At 39.8% G+C, this 21468-nt stretch overlaps 1 protein-coding gene across 2 annotated transcripts in view; it reads right to left on the reverse strand.

Moving 5' to 3' along the window:
• Positions 1-2279: 2279 nt before the first annotated feature.
• The window catches only part of TRAK2 (trafficking kinesin protein 2), an 81924-nt gene continuing 62735 nt past the window's right edge, over positions 2280-21468 (reverse strand). For both annotated transcript variants that reach the window (XM_077829577.1, XM_077829576.1), the window contains 10 exons: positions 20234-20312; positions 18145-18275; positions 17910-17984; positions 16994-17131; positions 15593-15672; positions 11894-12097; positions 10819-11117; positions 10132-10407; positions 8652-8751; positions 2280-6922 (listed from right to left, as the gene is read on the reverse strand). In XM_077829577.1, the coding sequence (XP_077685703.1) occupies positions 6244-6922; positions 8652-8751; positions 10132-10407; positions 10819-11117; positions 11894-12097; positions 15593-15672; positions 16994-17131; positions 17910-17984; positions 18145-18275; positions 20234-20312 (2061 nt within the window). In that variant the 3' untranslated portion in view covers positions 2280-6243. The remainder of the gene's footprint in view (positions 6923-8651; positions 8752-10131; positions 10408-10818; positions 11118-11893; positions 12098-15592; positions 15673-16993; positions 17132-17909; positions 17985-18144; positions 18276-20233; positions 20313-21468) is intronic.

Genomic DNA, 21468 nt, shown 5'->3' on the forward strand with positions numbered 1-21468 from the left:
AGCCAGATTCAGCCCTTGGATGCATACATGGAACTCCCATTGAGTTCTGTAAGTTACACACATGTATCTGAGCACAGAATTCACTCTCACACATTAAGGGTTCCAAGTCTGATCTTTATCTTATACTCATATGCAAGCACAGGTATCTTTCCATTTCATGTACACCAACTATCTAACTCAGACAGTGATCCGCCCCAGACACACTGTGGACAGGGGAGGAATTTTGGAGATTTCACAAACAGCTGGCTACTTTCAAATGTCATGGAGATTCATACTTTCATTTACAAGTAGGGCTGGGACAAATCCATCCTTTGGGGATCCAAAGAAAGATCAATGCAATTTTGGCCTGCATGGAGAGCTGTAACATCACTGACAAGGCAGGCAATCAATATGTTGTATATGCCTGTGGTCCGACCACACCAGGATAACTGATCGCTAGTGTAACCATAGGTACAAGGCTCTGGGTTGTCACGGTACCCAACCTAGTCTGACACAGTTCCTAGTAGCATGCCAGGTGCATCATGAGTAAGGCTCTAAAGACCCTAGCAACTGACGGGTTCCAGTTTGCACTCTCCATTTGCCTTCAACTCTGTGCTCTTCCCAAGCCCTCGGCATCCTGTCCCACTCTTCAAAACTGCCATGAAATTTTCTCTTCCTGGCCACCTACCATGCTCCACAGAACATGGGAAAAAACAGTAACAAATTTACCATAATACCCTCTGCTGACACCATCACTACTCAGCAGTGGAATCATCACACTAGAAAGAATTACACCATCACTACTCAGCAGTGGAATCATCACACTAGAAAGAATTTAGAGGCACTTTAGAGAAGAACAATAATTAGGGGGGGAATACAGGAAAGATTAAAGTAGCCTAGATTGAGCTAGGAGAGGGCTAAGGGGGGTGGATCATGGTAATAGCCTACAAGTATTGGAAGGGTGTAACCAGCAAGGGATTATTGTGTGTGCTAACGAGGGAGGTAGAACTAAGAGTAATGAGATCACATTTAGAAATGGAAAAAATTAAGTCAACTATTCAGGCAAAACTTCCTGTTTCCAAGGTGTATAAAGCTGAGAGATTGTCCCCGTCCCCCACTAATCTGCTGAAAAACCCTTAGAAAACCCAAAGCTGAACAGAGCCCACAACAAAGATAAATAAATTAGATCTCTTGAGTCCACAGTTCCAGGTGAAGTCAAATCAGGCCTGCTCTACTTATTAAAAAAAAAAAAAAAAAAAAGGTTATTTCTGGCAGGACATAACTTGAAATCTCTTTGGGGCCTCCAGGGAGCCCAGCCCTCAAGAAATTCATCTGAATGATCTATTGGATTTAACAGCTTTTTAAAAACATTTCTGGGTCTTAGCAGCAGTTTCAAGTTCTTTAGTTTCTAAAACACAAAATACGAGAGCAATGGAGTGTGTCCCCTTTGTAGATCTGAATCGCAAACAAAACAAGGGGAAAAAAAATTTACATTTTGTGTTACTCTCATACAGCAGCTGGCTTTATTCTTTGGGTCCAGACGTTTCCAGAGCGCGGAAGTTTATCAGAAAAAAGCAGCCCTTGTAGGTCCTGTTTCTTATCAGGATCTTTGTTTCTCCCGAGACAAGGTTAGTTTCCCTTGTCACCATGGAAACAGGAGAGTGCCACTTCATTGGCTACTAATATTCTTTCTATCTTAAAGAGAGAGTGCACAAAACCCTTTTGCCCAGGGAGTCCGTCTGAAATGATTTAAGCGTGCACAAGAAACTTGTGTGAGAGAAATAGGTGTACAGAGTGTAAGAAGCCCATTATTCCCAAGGAGGAAATCATGTTTTAAGGAGGAAAAAACTGGAGGAAGAACTGAAAGATGCTGGCTGATTTTCCATAAATATAGGGGAGGTTGCGCCATTCTTTCCCTCTTGGCTTCCTGCTAGAGTCATCCTAATGCTAAGAGTCCTTAATAGCCGTTGTGGGATTAAAGAAAAAGTGTGCACAAGAGTTAATTATTGCATGTAATCTGACAAGGAGACATTCACATCTGGATATTCTTTTTTTAAAGGCAGATGTGAAATTCTTCGTTCTCAACAAAAAGGTTTTTCAAACAGCAAAGAAGATATAAAATAAACACTTATCTAGATTTAACCATCACTAAATATAGATCTACTGTATTTTAGCAACATTTCATTTTTTTAAAAGCCAAATCTCCTTTTATAAGAGTACCCACCACCACCATACTCATATTTTTGTATCTATCTATATCTAAATCCACATGCATGGAACAAACCACAGTGCCACCAGTGTCATGTAAAACAGCACGTTTCTACATGTTTATTATCAAATTTACATTCCACTATGAAAAATTAAGTGCAAAAAGCAGATGAACAAAAAAAGTTCCCAATTTCTCAAAAAATGTGCAACTATCCTATGCAGTGGCTAAATGGGTCTCAAACCCAAACCTTTGCTCCTTTCTATGCTGTTTGCTTTGCTGAAGTAGATTTTGTTCTGCTTAAAAAAACATATTCCATCTCACTGCCCATGTCTGCTTTTAGTGCATTGGTTTTGTATGCGTTTCACATCAAAGAAGTTCAGCTAGTGAAACTATAGTCCTGTGGTTCTAAAGGCAGAAAATTAAATGGGTACTTTGCTTACTTGTCAAAAATATGCTCAAAACCTGAATAAGAGAGACACTGAGGTTGGCAGACTGACATCGCAGGAAGCTCTCTCTCTTTCTGGGTCTTTCCTAAAAGGGATGGCTAAATTCCTTTCGGTCTTCTCTGGTGTTTGTTCCATGCTGCAGGTTTGTGGACACAGGACCTGTTTCAACTGCAGTTATTTGTTGCTGTTGCCACTAGCTCCACCCAGCTGACTAAGCCATCTTGAAATATATCAAGAGACCCTTTGTAGAATCTTAGATAGACATTCATGTAAATGCTTCTCTCTACTGTGAGGCAGGAGACGCTAATCAATTCTTCCAACTCCACAGGAACTAAATATGCTACCAACATCATCATAAAGGCCTATTGCAAAATGTTGTCTTCTAGGTTAGGCTACACTGCTAAATCACTGCTACATCCTTCAGATCTAATTTTCCTTGACCCTGGAATTTAGGCACAAGTATACAAAATACACACGGCGTATCCACCGATGTAAATACAAGATAAAAAAATCTTCAGCTTCAACTGAAAGGATAAATATATAGCCACAATAGTGCACAAGTTCTGCTTTTATCACCTTCCTGGTTTGGACAGGTAGTTGATGAGACACTGGTCTATGGAAACTTTATTACACATTAGGCTGGGACAACTTGGTATCATTCAAATCAAAACATGTTTTTAAAAGGCTTCATTCCATATTTACATGCATTTAATTATTGTGCTTTTAAATGAACTTAAACAGCAACCTGGTCTGAAAAAAAGTCTAATAAATCAGTTGTTTTGATTCTTCTGTTAATACACAGCTATAGCAATCATGACAAAGCTAGTTAAAATACACATATATTAATTCTAAATTATTTAATACATATAAAAGTCTAGCTGTAGTTTACAAGTATTTATATAATAAATGTACCTAAATTGGACATCAATTTGACACAAATGCTGTTCTCTGTATACATCAGACTGTCTAATTTTCTATTGCTTTGTCACCTGATATTTCCCTGGGAACTGCAAAATACACATATGATATACCAAATGCTCAGTTCACTGGAGAACAAATACTCACCTTACCAAGTGAGGTAAGACCCTGTGCATGGTTAAGGAAGTACAACCCAAATGCTTTAAAATAAAAATTAGGGTCATTTTTTGTCATTTAAAACAGAATTAACCCTTATGCATTATTTTAAATTAATAGATTAATCTTTTACAACTACGTGAGCTATCTAAGCGAACTCCCAAAGGCCAACCAATGGAGCTACTGAATGCTTATGTGTACTACTGACAGACAATGGCGGCTGAGAAACCTTGTGAAGCAGTTAGTGCTTGGAGTGGTTACAACATTTCTTTTTTAGAAACAAGCTTTATATCAAAAAGCATCATCAAGACACCAAAAGGAGTGTAATCGTAGGAAACGTCAGGTTATAAAGGACATAACAACCCATTTATAAAGCTATCAGATTTTCTAATCTGTCCCATTTAAAGTTTTTACAGTGCTGGCAACGCTGCAGCGTTTGGAGGGCAGATTAGGATGGTTGTGCCTCTTGACAGCTATAACCAGTCATATGACTGCTTCACTCCACGTCACCTAGAGCCCCAACTACACAGGTCTTACAACCGAGTTTAGACAACCTAGTTAAGCATGGCTGTTAAAACATGGTTGTGGCCAAATCTGACCCTATCATTGTGTGACTGGTCAGAATGAATGGGCCTAAAGAGTATTAAAATCTCTGAAAAATTGTTCCAGTGCAGGTAAAGACCATTCAGCCGAAACATATATAGCTTTGAACTCTGGTCTGATTTTCCATCATGATTTGATCACTTACATTACTCACGCTAGCCTGGTCCCATTAGGTCTACCACAACTATATTTAACAACTAGGATAAAGTATAATTGTTAATTCACTTGTAAAGAAATGGAGACTTAAAATCATAATAATGAAAGTTCCTTGTAGCTAAAATTAGGTTACAAATAAACTATTCTATTTCACAGAGATTAAGGACTTGTTCACAACAGAATCACTTGCAGAGATCTAGCACTGATCAGTTTGGACAGGTTTTTTTTCCTTGTAGCCCCTTTATAAACCATGATATAGATTATTCAAAGGAACAACTTTTTATGCTTAGTTATAGCTAAAATGCTTCTGAATCCACTGGTGATGGGCTCAAAGCGTCCTGCTATTTAGCACCCAAAGACACCAATAGATTCTTTTCAAGGGACTTGATTTCTGTCCATTCAATTTTCCAATGCACTGAGTTCTGCCTCTTAAGATCTTTATTACTTTCACTCAGAACAGTAAGTCTTTGAACTGCTCTCCATTAACAAAGAAGAGGCAGATTATCTTCTGACAATGACAAAACTCATTTCTATTTGATACAGTGGCCACAAAAACCACTCATCGCTGCCTTATTTGTTGCTTCAGTGCCAGAGTCTGGAACGTTCGGTTATGTACTAACCAAAGTTCCAGAACAACTTTCATGGACTGTTTCCTCAGTGAAATCTGTGTAACAGAATCCTGCCTAGAATCAGAAAGTATCTTAAATATCAAATCCATTAGGTTTATATTACATTAAAAAGCTCTCTCAAATGTAGGGACTATCTAGTAGCCAAAAGCAGAGTCAGTCACAAAACTTCTAACATTCTGTCATCTTCTGTTAAAAATATGCTCCCCATTTAGATAAATAAAAAAAACCTAGAATCAAGCATTTATGTTTTACTCCCTTTTATAACCTTAAAATGTGCCTGAGATATTTTTTGTGTGTGTGTGTGTGTGCGCAAGCAAACCTCCTTTTATTAAAAATATATGCATAGCATGCTTTGGAAACGTTTTGTGGCTCGAAATAAACAATTTTCCCCTAGAATATAAAATCTTCTTCTGCTTAACTCCTACTGATTGCACTTTCCTCAACGCGCTTTCAACAGCTTTCAGAGAGGAATGTCATTCTGTTGATACTCCACTAGCACCGCTGCACTCATCCAAAATAAAAATCCTACCCCAACTCTTATTTGTACATGCAATGAGAAGTATAAAACTTAACATACAAAATATTTTTTTAAAAGAAGAGGTTCAGTTTAATTTCTAAATTGGAAATGCAAAAAACAAAGGAATCCGAGTTGTTCCTGTGCTTGTTCTTCACTACAGAGATGGATTTGGACCAATTATTCTGGTGCAGTAAAGAACAGATTCCTTGTTCCTTTTACTAATACCTTCAGTGGTACAATATGACCGCTAGCATTTGGCAAAATAATATGATCATGGTGGAGAGGGGGAGACAGAGCATTCTACAAGACATTTACTGCCCCAGACACATACATTTGAAAGCAGAAGATACTAACAAGCATTTATTATTGTCTTTTTATTTAAGCCAGGAAGTCAGATGTGTAAAGGGTCTCAAGATTTAGCTTTGGTTTCTTCTCTCCTGTGATCTCTTCCCAATTCTTTCTTCTTCCTTCCTCAACTCCATGCAATTTCTCTCTCTCTCACCCCATCTCCCTTTCTTTTTCCACTTTAACGTGCACATTCCTTCTGCAACTCTCCATTCCACACCAGTATCACATGTTCAGCCTTAACCTATTATTTGTTCTACTAGAAGTCTGTTACTTAGAAACCACTCAGTCTTCCTTTAAGATACCCATTTTTGATGAGGATGTGCAAAATGGAGCTCCAAGTGCCCCAATCATGACTGGAAGACTCTGGTTTCTTCTCAGTCCACCCATCAGGTTGCTACCTGCACTTAAAAACACAGCTGAGTCCGGTCTCCGCAGCCCAATTTCTGGCCTTTGATTTTTAACATGGTCCCCTGCCTCCGGGGGTTTGACTGCTCTGGCAATACCCAACCTCTTCAGCCTGTCCACCAGGTTCATCTTCAGCTGGTCTAGGTTAGGAGGGTTATGGGATGGTTTCAGGCCACACCGCTCCTGCAAGAATGTTTCAGCTGGTCGTGATGCCAGAAAGTTTTCAGAGAGATGCGCTCGAGTATCAAAAGGCAGAGGGGAAGAACAAGGTGAGTGTGAGGGAGAATTTCGGGGAGTGGAGGGAACGGGAAGGGTTTGTAGGGGCTGTAGAATAGGCAGCTTTCCTGGCATACGGTTATCACAAACTTTGGCAGAGATGCCTTGTTCATGCAAGAGTTTAGCCAGACTGGTGGTGGTGCTCAAGGTGGTGGAAGAGTCTCTTCCGTTGGCGAGGAATTCTCCAATACTAAGCCTACAGGACATGGCTGGAGAGCTCACCGTTGTATTGCCAGAACTGTTGCCACTACTTCCAAATGACAATGGAGTGTACATGGAGCTGAAAAAAACAAACAAAAACACACACACTGGATATTATTATTACTGTACTTTGCTCTCAGTCGGGAAACTTTCATATAACACAGGGCAAGGTAACAACAATCATTTTAAAAATAAGGCTTGTGCTCAAATTAAAAAAAGTAGATTAAAAATTCCGTATCTGCATATAACAAGATTCATTACAACTTTCACAACTTTAGCCTTTATAATATTTAGAAATACAAAACATTGCTTTGCAAATCCCACACTGCAGGACACAAAACATTAGAAAAAAAAAGTTAAGCCGGTGCCATATTGACATATGTTGATGGGAAACGTTTTTATAGAAAAGGCAGCAAATTTTACAGGATCCTACACAACCAAATTACAGGAATAATTACAGTCCAGCACTTTTATGTGCATTAGAATAGTCATGGAAGAAGAACTACTTTAAAATTTTAAGAGTATATTTAAGTATGGGGTTGATTGCAAAGGTCATGGTATATGTTAAACTCATTTCTTTGTCAAGTCTTAACTTGGAAGAGTTTACCTTTTAAATGCCTTGGGCGCTGAAACTAGAGATTAACACCATAAACTAGAGCTTTCCAAAGCCAATTACTATTTAGGAGTATCTGGATACATTTGATAGAAACGTAATTACAAAAGCATACAAAACATTTGCTCTGCTGCAAAACACACACATTGGTGGAGGGAGGCTAAAGGTCTAAGCATTTGCAAACCTGATTCTCCACAGCTGCAGACTGCAGGATCTTGTAGAGCTCCTGCTTCAACTGACAGGATTCATTTCACAAAGCCGAGGATTAACACTGTCCAGTACGAGTTTTTTTCTCTCTCCCACATATTCTCTCCTTTTAATCCTTATCTTCCTTCCCCAATGCACAAACATTGTCATCATTACCTCTCACCTCTCTCTGCTACTATAATAACTCGGTGCTTCAGGAAGCAGCATCTAGTTTTAATTGGGAAGGTGGGTGCTGGTTTCTGGTGCACCCGTTTATTGGAAAGAATAGGGAGAAAGCTTCAGACCAGACTTAGAGTGCCTTCCGGGTAAGAGGTCAATGACATTCTAAAATCTCAGAATACTGAGCTCCCGTAGGATTTGACACCAGATCAGACCACTGATCCATCTAAACTCCTACCCTACCCCTCAGGAGAAAACCACCAACCAACACAAAATCCAACACAAAACCAACTAATAATGCTCCTGGCAAATTATGTAAGGTCATACATGAACCCAAATGGCACAGAGGGTCATCTTACATCATCTATCCTGAAGTATAAAATGTGATCACCTTCACTATATTAGTTTGGATAACTACATAGGTGCTATGTAGCTGGATAACTACATGAAATGAGTTAGTTCTTTTTAAAAACCCAGTCACAGAATAGATCTCAAATATGTCCTGCAAGAGAGAATCCCATCAGTAGATTATATGCTGCATAAAGTTATATTTCCATTTACTGTCCTAAAGTTATTTCCACAATAGAAACCAATGTGTGGTGAAATTAAAGGGGTCAGGGATATATGTATGCGAGAGAGAGAGAGAAAGAGAGAGAGAGAAATCGATCCATTCTTGCAATGCCTTTTATAATTAAAACGACTAGTAAGAACATCAATCCTGAATGCTCCTCTCGGGCCAGATACATCTTTCATTCTTTTCTAGACCTGGTCCATACCTCAGGAGCAACTGATTCTGTGCAATAACTCTGAATGTTAACAACCATCTTACCTGGGGGTAACCTGAGTGACATCAGAGGGGTGCAGGATCCTACAGGTAGTGAAGGTGAATGTGGAGTTTGTGGAAGAGAGACACTTTCCTGGGTTTGAGGCTGCAATGCAGATAAAACACAGCCAATGAGGACAGAGAGCGAGAGAAAAGGACTAATTAAGGTAAGGTACCATTATTCCAGGATTTTTTTGTGGGGTTTAAATAAAGACTAAAGAAGGGGAATCCCCCAAAGATAAATATGTTCAATTGAAAAAGAGAGTTTTATTTTAAGAGACTTTCCATTCCTCACTTTAATTTTTTTCAGTGTAAGATGAAGTGAAATTGAGACTTCTCAGTATTAGAGTTTCTGCTTCTTTAGAGTGTATATCTTGGACATTAGCAAGAGTGTTATATCTAGTGTTTTCAGCGCAGGACTGATCCTGGACTCTAGATTCATTCCACACAATGATGCAGACTCCTCCCATGACACAGGACACATCAAGTCTCTCTGTGTCTTAGTTTTCTCCTGAGTAAAACAGGAGAGAGAAATACTTCTATACCTCACTGGTGTGGCAAGAACTAGTTGTTGTTTGTCAAGTGCTCTGAAGATGGAGAGCACAAGAAATGATTATCTCCTTTTTACTGAAGTGTGCTTCAGTTAACATTGTGTGACTGCTGTCTTCTGGTACTTGGATGAAAAGACTCCCAACAGGTTACCTCCCCAATTAAGTATAGAATGGAGCTCTGCAAAGAAGTTTGCCTTTAAATTTCCCAGAGACAAATCCAGACTTCTTAATTCAGAAATCTCATATTTCTTAGTCTACCAGCAAGCTATTGTACAGAAATCACTGACCGAGGACACACCTGCTGCAGGCAAATGTATCTCCTCATACCAACATTGAGGGAGAAATCAGAAGTTTTATTCCTTTACCACAACCTTATTTCTCAAAGAATCATTATTTTGAAACATAACTAAATTCAGTCTTCAAAAATACAGTACTTTCCTCAACCAAGTTTAGTGAAGTTTAAATTTCTTCCTGTCTGAATTTCTCTTTCACGTCTTCTAGCAGGAAATGGGAGTTGCCATGGAATGTTTTAATTTTTTTATCAGTATTTTTGTTACTTTAAATAAGAAAATGTCAATTGTTTTTGATACAAGAACATAGGAGTTTTCCTTTGACCAACGAACTTGGTTAAGAATTCAGTTTTTGGTCACATCCAAAACCAGCTTTTCCAGCAGCAGTATGCTCCAGAACAGCAGGCGCTTAGAGGGAGAATGCCACCTTCTGAATCCTGCAAAACCTTGATGTTCCTGGAGATCCCCCATCCAAGAACTGACCTGACATACCTCTCCTTAGCTTTAAAATCTGACAGGGGTAAAACGCACAACCTTATACGGCAATGAAAAAAGCAGCATCATAAGGAAGCACCAAGAGTGACATATAAACCACACAGTAATAAATATATGAAAAGTGAAACCATAAACGTCCATGATTCTTACCAGCAAGTGGCACTGTTGCTGAAGTAAGAGGTGGCAGGAAGATCCCTGCCTCAGGCTTTGGCACTGCACGTGTCCCTTCCTCCAGAAAGGCTTGTTGCACTTGAAATGTTATACCTCCTTCCCCTTCTTCCTCATCTTCCTCCAAGTCAGAGATGTGGTAGATGGCATCCTCAGGTAATGGGGTAAAGCCTTTTGTGACAACACCTGGCCGTGGATCGAGGATGGTACCTAAGTTGGGTTGAGCAAGCTGCTGCCAGTGGAACAGAGTCTGAGATCCTGATGAGCAAAAAAAGGTGGAAGGGGATGTTTCTGTTCCATTCTACTGAATCATAAAGAGTGGCCAGAACACAATACCAAAACAACCTGACCACCTGGGACTGTCATCATGGTACATGAGAAGAATTTAGACCAAGAGATTCAGAGAGTTAAACAGGAAAGCCTAGTACTGAAACAAGTTTGCTCCTACATTTGGGTCTCTTACTCTGAAGTACACTGTGTTACCACCAAGCTAGCAGATAATTGGCTTTAAAAAAAAAAAAAATGTCTCTTTCTCCAAGGGCTTCTGATTCTTGAATACCAACCCATTCCCAGGGAAACACTGATTTAATTATCAAATACACTGATTCCATCATAAGCAAAGCATGACATTTCCTTCTGCTAGAGAGAGAAGGCAGATTATTCTCTTACCTTCGAGAGGTTTAACAATTTGTAATTTCTCTGGCAGGAGCAAACGGAGGCAGGGAGAGCCCCCAGAGAAGTCAGTGAATTCTGAGTTTCCACCCACGGACAGACAACTCCCTACTGGTGTGCAACAGCCACCAGCCTCTTCTTTCTGGTCAGCCAGCAAATGCATTTTACGCTCCCATTCCTCCTCAAAGAACTGCTTTTCACTCAGGTAGTTTTGCTGACGGAGATGAAGTGTGTGCAGAGCTGTAGCTAAATCATTGTCTCCAGGGGTTCCAGGCTGGCCCAGCTTTTGGTTGTCCCTTGGGGGAACATGAAATCAGAATGGGGAATTAAAACTAAAAGTTTAAAGACTAAACATTACTTTAGTAAACAGGGGCCCAGATTGGATTTAGTTTTGGGATGAGGAAAAAAAGATGAAGTTGTTTTAAAGACTTCTATTTAATTGGTGTAGTCAGTATCACAATATCTGGCAAGGTTTCAGACTAAAAATCTGCAGACAAATTTGTCTGGAGGCAGCATCTCACAGCTTCATTATTTAGGAACAAAGACAACCAGTGTATAAGATATCCTGTTTGCTTGCTTTTTCTCTGCAGTCACTGAATTTACTACATAAGGATGTTTATAATTCTTTGTATTATTTGCTTGCTAACATTCATCCTCTTCTGCCTTATATGCGCCATGTAATCTCTCCCCCTTCAACCTTGATGCACAATGTCACAGACATATATGACTTGTCAGCACAATAGGTGTGGATAGCATGAGCAGGTTTAGTATTAAATCATGTCATCAGTGGGGAAAGCCTGGGTTCACAATATCCCATGGGGTGACATTGGGAAGTTAGAACATTTAGCAGTTAAGAGAATAAGGGAAATAGTCTCAATCACACTGCAAAGGTGAAAAAGTTGAGCCCTAACTTGCCATGGCAGCTGGTGAGAGAGAGCTATCTCCTCGAGTTTTGATGAGAGCAACAAGATTATAGTTCGACACCGAGAATGATAATTCCTATGCATGCATACAGACCACCTACCATTAATACAAGTAACCTAAAACCACACTAATATGCTGAGTCTCCTACTTTGAGATTTCCTTGGAGCTGCTCCTCTGGTTCAGATGTGCCTTGCTCTCCACTTGTTGTAGGCCAGACTGAAAGGGCTTTGCGGTCATGATAACACTTGAACGATTAGATCCAGGGATTAGTAGTTGGGCAGGAAATGAAGAAGAGCGACCACGTGTAACATTAGCAACCTTGACAGTATCAAACACCCGTTTCTGCAGAACCCTGAGAAAGGGAGAGAGAATAAATATACACAATCCCTTTTTCATCCTTATAGCAAGGAACTGACCAATGACCAATAATGTTCTCGAAAGTGTTTTGGGTAGGATACAGAAAAAAAAAGTTTCAGGCGATCACAAGACTTCTACAATTAATCTGCAAATAGGGTTTTTGATTTCAAAAGGGCTAACTTTCAAAAATCAAGGAAATTAGTTAGGGAAGTGAATTGGACTGAAGAATTTATGGATCTAAAGGCAGAAGAGGCTTGGGATTACTTTAAATCAAAGCTACAGAAGCTATCGGAAGTCTGCATCTCAAGAAAGGGGAAAAAAATTCATAGGCAGGAGTTGTAGACCAAGCTGGATGAGCAAGCATCTCAGAGAGGTGATTAAGAAAAAGCAGAAAGCATACAGGGAGTGGAAGATGGGAGGGATCAGCAAGGAAAGCTACCTTATTGAGGTCAGAACATGGAGGGATAAAGTGAGACAGGCTAAAAGTCAAGTACAGTTGGACCTTGCAAAGGGAATTAAAACCAACAGTAAAAGGTTCTACAGCCATATAAATAAGAAGAAAACAAAGAAGAAGTTGGATCGCTAAACCCTGAGGATGGAGTGGAGGTCAAGGATAATCTAGGCATGGCCCAATATCTAAACAAATACTTTGCCTCAGTCTTTAATAAGGCTAATGAGGATTTTAGGGATAATTGGTAGCATGACAAATGAGAATAAGGATATGGAGGTAGATATTACCATATCTGAGGTAGAAGCGAAACTCGAACAGATTAATGGGACTAAATCGGGGGGCTCAGATAATCTTCATCCAAGAATATTAAAGGAATTGGCAAATGAAATTGCAAGCCCATTAGCAAGAATTTTTAATGAATCTGTAAACTCAGGGGTTGTACTGTATGATTGGAGAATTGCTAACATAGCTCCTATTTTTAAGAAATGGAAAAAAAAAAGTGATCTGGGTAACTACAGGCCTGTTAGTTTGACATCTGTAGTATGCAAGGTCTTGGAAAAAATTTTGAAGGAGAAAGTAGTTAAGGACATTGAAGTCAATGGTAAATGGGACAAAATACAACATGGTTTTACAAAAGGTAGATTGTGCCAAACCAACCTGATTTCCTTCTTTGAGAAAGTAACAGATTTTTTAGACAAAGGAAACGCAGTGGATCGAATTTACCTTGATTTCAGGAAGGCGTTTGATACCGTGCCACATGAGGAATTATTAGTTAAATTGGAAAAGATGGGGATCAATATGAAAATTGAAAGGTGGATATGGAAATAGTTAAAAGGGAGACTACAGCGGGTCCTATTGAAAGGTGAACTGTCAGGTTGTAGGGAGGTTATCAGTGGAGTTCCTCAGGGATCAGTTTTGGGACCAATCTTATTTAATCTTTTTATTACTGACCTCAGCAAAAAGTGGGAGTGTGCTAATAAGGTTTGTAGATGATACAAAGATGGGAGGTATTGCCTATTTAGAGAGAGACTGGGATATCATACAGGAGGATATGGATGACCTTGTAAACTGGAGTAATAGTAATAGGATGAAATTGAATAGTGAGAAGTGTAAGGTTATGCATTTAAGAATTAATAACAAGAATTTTAGTTATAAGCTGGGGATGCATCAATTAGAAGTAACGGAGGAGAAGGACCTTGGAGTATTGGTTGATCATAGGATGACTATGAGCCGCCAATGTGATATGGCTGTGAAAAAAGCTAATGCGGTCTTGGGATGCATCAGGTAAGGTATTTCCAGTAGAGATAAGGAGGTTTTAGTACCGTTATACAAGGCACTGGTGAGACCTCACCTGGAATACTGTGTGCAGTTCTGGTCTCCCATGTTTAAGAAGGATGAATTCAAACTGGAACAGGTACGGAGAAGGGCTACTAGGATGATCCAAGGAATGGAAAACTTGTCTTATGAAAGGAGACTCAAGGAGCTTAGCTTGTTTAGCCTAACTAAAAGATGGCTAAGGGGAGATATGATTGCTCTCTATACATATATCAGAGGGATAAATACCGGAGAGGGAGAGGAATTATTTAAGCTCAGTACCAACGTGGACACAAGAACAAATGGATATAAACTGGCCATCGGGAAGTTTAGACTTGATATTAGATGAAGATTTCTAACCATCAGAGGAGTGAAGTTTTGGAATAGCCTTCCGAGGGAAGCAGTGTGGGCAAAAGACCTTTCTGGCTTTAAGATTAAACTCGATAAGTTTATGGAGGAGATGGTATGATGGGATAACATGGTTTTGGTAATTAAATATTCATGGTAAATAGGCCCAATGGCCTGTGTTGGGATGTTAGATGGGGTGGGATCTGAGTTACTACAGATAATTCTTTCCTGGGTATCCGGTTGGTGAATCTTGCCCACATGCTCAGGGTTTAGCTGATCGCCATATTTGGGGTCGGGAAGGAATTTTCTTCCAGGGCAGATTGGAAGAGGCCCTGGAGGTTTTTCACCTTCCTCTGTAGCATGGGGCATGGGTCACTTGCTGGAGGATTCTCTGTTCCTTGAAGTCTTTAAACAACGATTTGAGGACTTCAATAGCTCAGATATAGGTGAGAGGTTTTTTGTAGGAGTGGGTGGGTGAGAGAGATTCTGTGGCCTGCATTGTGCAGAAGGTCAGACTAGATGATCATAATGGTCCCTTCTGACCTTAATACCTATGAATCAAACACCCTTTTCTGCTGAACCCTGAGAAAGAGAGAGAATAAATATACACAATCCCTTTTTCACCCTTATAGCAAGGAACTGACCAATGACCAATAACATTCTTGAAAGTATTTTGGGTAGGATACAGAAAAAAAGTTTCAGGCGATCACACGACTTCTACTAGGCTATACAAGTCTAGTAAACAGTAAGGAATCCGAGCCCGGAAAGAATGGAAATTGTCTGAGTGATGAAGTTGCTGAGGGGCATGCTCTCTCCTGCTGGAACAACCACCCTGTATGGGCTTAAAAGAACAAGAGGAGGTGGCATTAATACCACACAGGAACTTTCAAGGTCAATAAAATGTTTTAGGATCAGACCCTGCAGCCCTTACTCCTGAATAAAAGCTCCAGGAAAAGGCCTTCAAGATACTGGGAACTGATATAATTTCTCTTCAGTTCTAGTTTCCCTTATAGAAAATTGCCACAGAATTTAATAGGGATGAAACCAATGTAGTAATATAGAAATTAGTTTAAAAACCTACAGAATTCAGGAATAATATCCTTTGAGTAGATTTTTTTTTTAACCATCCCAGAGAACTCAATAGGAGGAGTATACATACTGTACTAAATTCCCTAAGATTATTGACAAACTCAACACTAGAAGGGTGATTTTTTTTTATTGAACTACACTGAACCTTTCCATAAGGCACAGAATATCTAGATTCACCCGCTCCCAGCAATTACTCGATCCTCATTGACATTAGTCTTAGTCCTGGCATTGGCACGTCTAGCAAAAGTTAAGAGAGGATGCGTGTGGGAAGGTGAAAGCTGAACTTACTTTTGTTTACCGGGAGCAGATTCTTCATCCTGAATCAGCTCCATTCGCATTGTCCCCTCAATCTCTGCTGCAAGGGAATTCTGTAGGGAACAAATCAATCAAATAAAATAAAACTGACATTCAAATGCTTTCCTCCGCAAGTTTGGCAATAGACACCCAGTAAAAAACTCATGTTCTGCTCCATTGTTATTATTATTTAGTGTCACTACATAGCGACCTAGAAGACACAGATAAAGGTCAGGCGCACACTAGAAAACGTTTGCTGGCATAGCTATACTAGCATACTCTCCTAGGGGATATGTGGTTTATACTAGCATAAAAGTGCTTTTGCACGCATACTTTACATTGGTTCCCCAAGCAAAATAAGCTGTAATGGAAAAAAACAGTTTTACGCAGTATAACTACATCTATACCAGGGCTTTCGCCAGTATAAAAGTGTCACCAGAGAAATATTAAATCACCTACCTAACTGATATTACTATACTGACACAAGTTCCTAATGTAGACCTGGCCAAAGACACAGGTCCCCAAAAAGATTAATCTAAAAGAAACCAACATTTTCAATCTAAGTTTTCCACTGGTCATTTACAACCATGTCAAGGCAATGCATTTCTATTGGTGTTCAGCACCAATTTCATAACAAGGAGATTGCAGGGAAGTATACAATGAAGATAAAATCACAGCAACGCAGTGCATTATAAAAGGGTGATTACTTTCAGGAACAGGTTTTTTTTTTTTTTAAAAAGAGAAGCTGTCAAGCTACTAAGGCCTTGGGGAAATTTACCAGCTGAACTTATTTCTTGAATTTCCCACACGAAAACTACTGAAATCTGCCATGCTGTTTGTAGCAGAACAGCCATTTAAAAGTTCAATCCACAGCACGTTTCTTTGGGACTTCCACTGACAGAACATGCTAGCAGTCTAATCTCTAAACTATTTAGGTGTGGAGAGATTGAGTTCATAAGATACTGGTTGAAAAATTAAAAACCTTGAAAGGCATTTGGATTTTATAGTGATCAGCATGACATAAAACTGGGATCAACTTCTGAGAAGAAAGAAAGAAAGGTGACGTGTTTGTGATAGGTGGTAAGGAAAGGGAAGTATAGAACACACATGCAGAGTACATTTTAAAAATCTCTTTATAGTGAATAAACGGCCCAAATGTGGAGAGGTTAAAAGATCACTTCTGATCTTAGAAATCAGAAATAGAAAAGATTAGCTCATCTAATCCATCCCTCTGACAGCTCTAGGATTGTTTTCTTTGGCATTCTACTCATAAGAACAAGCAACTCTGGTTTTGCCCTTGTAATTCCATGTTACTAAAGACTGTTGATAGTATTACAGCCCTACAGTGTAACAGTGTGGATACACCATGCTAAGAGAAAGCTCAAGATTCATTACCAAAGGAAATGCCCCACATGACTGGGGGCGGCAGAGATGTGCAGCAGGGCTGGCTCTGCTGCGCAGCTCCTTCACTTCTTCTTGTAATTCATGCAACAACCCTAGACATTCTGCATTCCGATCCTGTAACTCATGCAGCTGCAATAAAAAACAGTGGTCATTAATGCAGCCAGCAGTCCGCAACAGAAGCAAAGACAGTACTACAATAACCAATGGGATTTACACCAGGATAAATCCATACAGATGAATATTGTTGCAATGCAGTAATTATCTGTACAAAGAACAGAACAAAGAGCATTTCCCTAAAAATTAAAAAATTAAAAAAAGCTGCAACCCAGCCTAGAACTGTGCACATTCACTTGATATAGTCCTCATAACCAGTGATGAGCTGCCAAAAGCTGAAGAACTGGTTCCTTCACTCGCTCCGGGTCTTCGGCGGCACTGAAGGACCTGCTGCCGAAGTGCCGCCGAAGACCCGGAGCGCCGCCAGATCAGTAAAAATTGCCTAAAGTTAACCATGTGCTTAAGTGTTTTCTTGTTACAGCATTCAAAAGCTTTCTAGTTGCTTCACAGCACACTATCTGGTTCCTTGTATTCTTTAACAACCGGTTCTAAACCAGATTCAAAATTTAAAAACTGGTTTGCGCAAACCGGCTCCAGCTCACCACTGCTCAGAACTTTCTGGAGCAGTAAGATTTCTCTCCATATATACCTTACTTGCCTTGAGACTCACGTGGATTGTAAACACAGTCAGGATGAATTATTAGAAATACTCTGTTCTTTTCCTTCACCCTCTACCCACCAGGAAGTTAACCAAAAAAAAAAAAAAAAAAAAAAATCCTTGTTCCCCTTTCCCTCCACCTGGCTCCTTTTTTCCTCACCCTATTTCAAATGGATAAATAGAAGCCCCCAATACCTCTCCTGTCAGCTGTCTCTGGGCATCTTTGGAAGCTTGTAGGTGAAGTTTCAGCTCCTCTTTTTCAATCACATGCTGTAGGTACAAAAAGCAAAGCAAATAGCGTGTTCAGATTATTTCTTCCTTTTTTACCAAACAGAAAGTTGTTCCTCTCCAGAGCATCCTCTGAACCAACCACACTCTGAAAACAGCAGCCTGTCCCTCAGCCTCCCCTTGCCCTACTGCATGCACATACCTCTTTGAGTTTATGCTGAAGATCAACAATCTGAGACAAGAGGGTTGAGATCTCTTCCTGATAGTGAGTCAGCTCTTCACTCTTTCCTGATAACTCTTCTGTCATTCTGGCAATTTGAGCATGTGTTTCCCCTAAAAACAGAGTAAAATATACATTCAGCACACAGCATTCCCTGACACACCCTTGGCAAAGGTGAACACTGTAGTCGTCAAAGGACAGTGAAATTCCTAAAGAATCAATTCAGGATGTACAACAGTCGGAGCTCTGAATTGTCAATATGGTGAAAAGCACACAGGAGCCCTGAATGTCTGTGGTTAATCTCATGCCATCTGTAGTTGACTTCACCCAGTTTACCTTGCAGTAAAACCAAAGTGCCTTGTCTCCATTATATTTTTACAGCGGAACAGCTCGCATATTAGTTATGCCAAAGGTAAAACACACCTTTTTTATCACTGTAGATAAAGTTCATAAAGATGAAGTTCATAGTTCATAACTTCTACCAACTCCTTCATTAAAGGGCATAGCTCACACCCTTTAAACTCTCAAATGGGTCTTTAAAAAGGTGCAATAACCAGTGAATGAGAAACCCAACCCTGCTCAGCCCATGCGAGCTTGAAATAAAACATGGGGGTGATCTTTAATAACCAGAAACCAGAAAGGGGACAGAGATGCAGTTAGCCTTGTAACAGGGACATGAGGCAAGATACATTTAATTGTATGGTTCCATTCTATGTATCTGATGAAGTGAGCTGTAGCTCACGAAAGCGTATGCTCTAATAAATTTGTTAGTCTCTAAGGTGCCACAAGTACTCCTTTTATCTAATTGTATATAAGGATTTCTATAACCTCGGTTACATGATTCATTTTTATGGCAAATTACAACAGATAAGGGGATAACAGTAAATCTATGCTGTTTGGAGATAAGTTTATGTTTAAAATTAGGGGTAAAAATAATATACTAGAAAGAGTTGAAAAGATGCAAAATAGGAAAAACTTTGTAGTGTGTTTCCCCCCTTTTTTTTTCTGTGTGTCATCTACGTAGACTACAAACTCTTTGGGCGCAAGATCCATTTTATAGGTTTCTGAAGTGCCTAACACACCTTTGGATTCTATAAAGTTAAACAAGAGTTACATCCCTCTTATTGGTGGTACAGTGAAGTGGTATGTAAGACAGAATCAACAACCTCCACTGGCTGAGGTTACACAGTTTCTAGGAGGATACAATAAAGCAATTAAGACAATCAGATGGGCATTAATCCAGAACACTTGACTGCTATCCAAAATAAAAGCTGGCAACAAGGCAGAGTTCTTTATAGGGATTATGCAAAATAAGAGTCTCACAAGATAAGCCCATCTTTCTAGTGAATATGGGAAGAAGCATAGATCAAATAAATACAGATAACAGTTTAAACTGCCATATTACCCAATTACCAAAGAAAGTTAATATCACTCCCAACTGCATCAGAGTGTTTATCTGCATTGTACAAGGGTACTTGCATATCTGCAAGTAAGTGCAAAGGAATGCAAGCATTTTTGTAGAGATTTTACTGCAAATGCAGCTGATTTTAGTACTCTATTATGCATTTATATCAGAGGGAGTTCATGTGTGTTCATGGAGCTATGAACATTTAGAATGGGTATATCCAAAAGCCTGTATATTGATCAGTTTAATACTCCCAAGAACAGGTGTCATTTACTATTCAGAATCACAGATGTGTCCTGTACATTGATATCTAGGGAGACTGAAAATCTGTCTGGCAGCTCTCATGAGCACTAAGCTTAGTTTTCTTTTTTAAGAGCTCAGGTCTGCAAGAGGCATTCAATTTTTAGCAAATAGCTATTTTTATCTTTTGCACAGCTATACTTTGGTCTCCAAACCAAAGCTCAGTGCCATAGTGAAGCTGAAAGAAATAAGTGCTTGTACACAGAATCATCATTCTGAACTGGTCAAGTAGTTAGACTCGAAAAACTGTTCATGGAGATTTCTGAAACTCATATCTGAACCTGGAGATAGCCAAAATATTCTAAGCACCAGGTAATCAAATACCTTTTCCCTGCTTCTACTATGAGATACAAACTTGATACTCACGGAGCTCTTTGACACAGTCACTGACCAGCTCCTGCTCTTTCACTTCATATGTAATGGTTTCTGTCTTGAGATGACAAGCCTTCAAGAAAATTAGAGACACAACATCAACTTAAAAATTATACTTCCATCAGAAAACATTTTACCCACAGAAATTGCAGGTAATTTCTATTTCAGAGAAAGGGAACTGCAGATAAAAGCACTTCCACATAACATAATCACATGAACTATAAATAGATCTTGGCGTTTCTCATGAAATCAGGCCAACTAACAAGGAGCTCAATATGCCTGAGGATATTTACAATAGACAAAGGTGAAATTACATAAGAATAAAACTATAGAAAAGCCTCAGTTAAAAGGGCCCAGGCAAAATGGCAGGGCAAAAAGTTAACCTATCTTTTAAGTGCCATATTTTTATTATAGGCTGGGTTCATTGCACCATTTATTACTATAGTTGCCTGACACTTCCCCCATTATAAGAACATTTCCATTTGCTTATAACTTGGCCAAATTTTAACTGTTTGGGCTGAAAATTTCAGTGCCAGGTGTCTGCCTCAAGCTGTTTATTTATTTAATAGAAAAATTTAGCAAAAATAGTCCAGCCATTTCCGAGAAGGAGGTTAGGGAAAATACATTGTTTTGTTCCAGTTAAAAATAATTCTCGGGATCTTTTCTTTGAGAAGCTTTAGTGCCCCCATGCTTAGGACTAGGGGCTTGAAATGTAGCAGTGGGTGGTGGTGGCCTTTTGCCATCCCTGTGAAAGTCAGATCATATTTGACCAAGATGCAAACCTTTGAAAAAAATCACAGTTCACACACTCTTAGCTGTGACTTGCTAGAGCAGCGGTGGCCAACCTGTGGATCCAGAGCTGCACGCTGCTCTTCAGAAGTTAATGTGCAGCTCCTCTATAGACACCAGCTGCGGGGCTGGAGCTACAGGCTCCAACTTTCCAACTTGCCGGGGGTGGGGGGGTGCTCATTGCTCAACCCCTAACTCTATCACAGGCCCTGCCCCTACTTCACCCCTTCCCACAAGACCCCCCGCTCCTTCCTGCACCCTTCCCTGAGCCTGCCATGCCCTGGCTCCTTCCCCTCCCCCAAGAGACATGGGGAAAGAAGGGGAGGTGCTGATCAGCAGGGCTGCTGGCAGGTGCAGGGGAGCAGCTGGCGTATTACTGTGGCTCTTGGCAATGTACATTGGTAAATTCTGGCTCCTTCTCAGGTGCAGGTTAACCACCC

This window comes from Eretmochelys imbricata, chromosome 11 (genome assembly GCF_965152235.1).
Source record: "Eretmochelys imbricata isolate rEreImb1 chromosome 11, rEreImb1.hap1, whole genome shotgun sequence".
In the NCBI taxonomy this organism is placed as follows: Eukaryota; Metazoa; Chordata; order Testudines; family Cheloniidae; genus Eretmochelys; species Eretmochelys imbricata.